The 3,190-nt window shown below is 41.4% G+C and overlaps 1 protein-coding gene across 1 annotated transcript; it reads left to right on the plus strand.

Annotated features, from left to right (window-relative positions):
* Positions 1–232: 232 nt before the first annotated feature.
* LOC135530631 (E3 ubiquitin-protein ligase RNF186-like) lies at positions 233–2,106 on the plus strand. The gene is made up of 2 exons (XM_064958916.1): positions 233–630; positions 1,620–2,106. Exons 1-2 carry the CDS (start codon positions 293–295, stop codon positions 1,693–1,695), a joined length of 414 nt encoding a protein of 137 aa, XP_064814988.1. The 5' UTR covers positions 233–292; the 3' UTR covers positions 1,696–2,106.
* Positions 2,107–3,190: the final 1,084 nt, after the last annotated feature.

Below are 3,190 nucleotides of genomic sequence, written 5' to 3' on the forward strand. Positions count from 1 at the left end.
CATCCATCCATCCAGCCATCCATCCATCCATCCATCCGTCCATCCATCCGTCCGTCCGTCCATCCATCCATCCATCCGTCCATCCATCCTTCCTTCCTTCCTTCCATCCATCCATCCATCCATCCATCCATCCATCCATCCATCCATCCATCCATCCATCCATCCATCCAGCCATCCATCCAGCCATCCATCCATCCATCCATCCATCCATCCATCCAGCCATCCATCCATCCATCCATCCATCCATCCATCCATCCATCCATCCGTCCATCCACACCCTAGCCAGCCAGCCATGGGTCTGATGAGTGAGGACATGGAGTGCTGTGTCTGCCTCCAGCTCTACTCTCGCAGGGAGAAGATCCCTCGGATGCTCCACTGTAAGCACACATTCTGTGGGCTGTGCTTGCAGGCGATGTCCAGGCTCCAAAGCGGCCTACTGACAGTCTGCTGCCCCCTGTGCCGTTGGATCACCTGCACCGAGCCCAGCCTCACCCTGCCGGGGTCGCTGTGGGTTAACACTGAGATCTGGGACCAGATACTAGACAGACAACAGGAAGAGGAGGAGGAGGAAGAGGAAGAAGAGTGGAAAGGAGCTAACAGACAGACACAGACCACTACACAGTACACATGGTGAGTACCCCAGGCAAAGGTGGATGGATTGATAGACTGATTTAGAAACTAGGAGAAACCTTCCACTGTTCTCTGATCTTCCTAACATTTAGTTCTGTATCTTTTGGTCTCTCTCTCTCTCTCTCTCTCTCTCTCCGCCTCTGTCTCTGTCTCTGTCTCTGTCTCTGTCTCTCCCTGTCTCTCTCTGTCTCTCTCTGTCTCTCTCTGTCTCTCTCTCTCTCTCTCTCTCTCTCTCTCTGTCTCTCTCTTTCTCAATTCAATTTTTTTCAATTCAAGGGGCTTTATTGGCATGGGTAACATGTGTTAACATTGCCAAAGCAAGTAAGGTAGATAATATATAAAGTGAAATAAACAATAAAAATTAACAGTAGACATCACACATACAGAAGTTTCAAAACAATAAAGACATTACAAATGTCATATTATATATATATATACAGTGTTTTTACAATGTACAAATGGTTAAGGACACAGGATAAAATAAATAAGCATAGATATGGGTTGTATTTACAATGGTGCGTGTTCTTCACTGGTTGCCCTTTTCTCGTGGCAACAGGTCACAAATCTTGCTGCTCTGATGGCAGCAAGATTTGTGGAATTTCACCCAGTAGAGTTTTTCAAAATTTGATTTGTTTTCGAATTCTTTGTGGATCTGTGTAATCTGAGGGAAATATGTCTCTCTAATATGGACATACATTGGGCATGAGGTTAGGAAGTGCAGCTCAGTTTCCACCTCATTTTGTGGGCAGTGAGCACATAGCCTGTCTTCTCTTGAGAGCCATGTCTGCCTACGGCGGCCTTTCTCAATAGCAAGGCTATGCTCGCTGAGTCTGTACATGCTCGCTGAGTCTCTTTATCTCTCTCTCTCTCTGTCTCTTTCTCTCTCTCTCCCTCTCTCTCTCCCTCTCTCTCTCCCTCTCTCTCTCCCTCTCTCTCTCTCTCTCTCTCTCTCTCTTCTGTTTATTTCCCCCCTCTCTCATGTCCTCTAGTTCTCCATCAAGGCATTGTGGCCTGAGGCTCAAACTACAGAATTTCCTGAGGAGGATGAAGCACAATGTACTGTAAACCAAGAAGACGAAGAGCAGAGAAAGAAGACTGGATTTTCCCATTTCAGAGTAGGAGATACTCATTGAGTAATGAAGCTAATTCATAAAACAGGACCCACCGGTGATTTTCCATAATGAAGCAAGATTGAACCAATTATTCATATGCTTTGTGTTTGATTGACTTTGGGTATGTGTAATGTTCTCAGTCAACTTACCTGGTAAAATAAGGGTTAAATTATAGTATTAATCATAAAGGATGGATAGGTGGAGGAAATAAAAAAATAAGATATTAAATGGATTGAGGAAGAAAGAAAGAATAAGGAAGTTATGAATAGATAGACAGACAGACAGACAGACAGACAGACAGACAGACAGACAGACAGACAGACAGACAGACAGACAGACAGACAGACAGACAGACAGACAGATGGGTGAACATAGATAGATAGATAGGTTATAGATAGATAGATAGATAGATAGATAGATAGATAGATAGATAGATAGATAGAGAGAGACAGACAGACAGACAGACAGACAGACAGATGATAGTGCGGATAGATAGATATAGATAGATAGATAGATAGATAGATAGATAGATAGATAGATAGATAGATAGATAGATAGATAGATAGATAGATAGATAGATGGGTGAAGGTTAGAGACTGTGTGCTGTACAATGTGTGCTGTGTACAATACAATATGCTGTGAACAATGTTTATAATAGATGTTTAATGATTTGATAGAAGGTGTATTACTGCGTGAAGGAAGTGAAGGTTTAGTATTTATTATGACATCATTTTAGAACAGCTTCAATGTTGCAGATTGTTTCTTTTATCAATGTAATTGTCTGCATCATTTCCAGTCCCCCATCTGTTCTGTTTGAAGAGCAGGTTTTTAATACTGGAATTATATGTATTGGTTAATAAATACATCCACTTTAAAATAACCCTGTCTTAGAGTTGTGAAATTGCTTATTATTACCATTACATTAGGAGAGTAACTGTCTAATATCCACCTAGTTATGGACCCCAAATAGAGTTGGGGGTGTTAATACACTTCACATTCTACACTACTATTTCCTAAAACACAAAACAAACCCTAAACATTCCACTGTCCTTGGTTTTGATGTGTGCAGTACATGACTGAAATCACTCTCTGTCTAATCATGTCTCAGAGAACCCTGTATGCATTCTTGCATATGAGATTCCCTAAAAACACATCACTTTGATAAAGTAATAACCTGAATTGAATTCTATGTTGCAGGTTAGGAGAATTTATGCAGCATGTTAGAATTAACGTTACAGGAGAATGAGGTTAGGGTTAGGAAAAGGCTTAGGGTTAGCTCTCCTAACCAGCTACGAAAGAAATTTCTGTTCAAATCAAATCAAATCAAAATCAAATCCTGTTCGTAGCTGTATCGGATTTTTAGGAAGTCCTCCTACTGCTTATATAGTATACTAGTATATAGATAGATAGATAGATAGATAGATAACCTTTCGGCCACCCCATTGTAT

Source organism: Oncorhynchus masou, unplaced genomic scaffold (assembly GCF_036934945.1).
Source record: "Oncorhynchus masou masou isolate Uvic2021 unplaced genomic scaffold, UVic_Omas_1.1 unplaced_scaffold_1400, whole genome shotgun sequence".
In the NCBI taxonomy this organism is placed as follows: domain Eukaryota; kingdom Metazoa; phylum Chordata; class Actinopteri; order Salmoniformes; family Salmonidae; genus Oncorhynchus; species Oncorhynchus masou.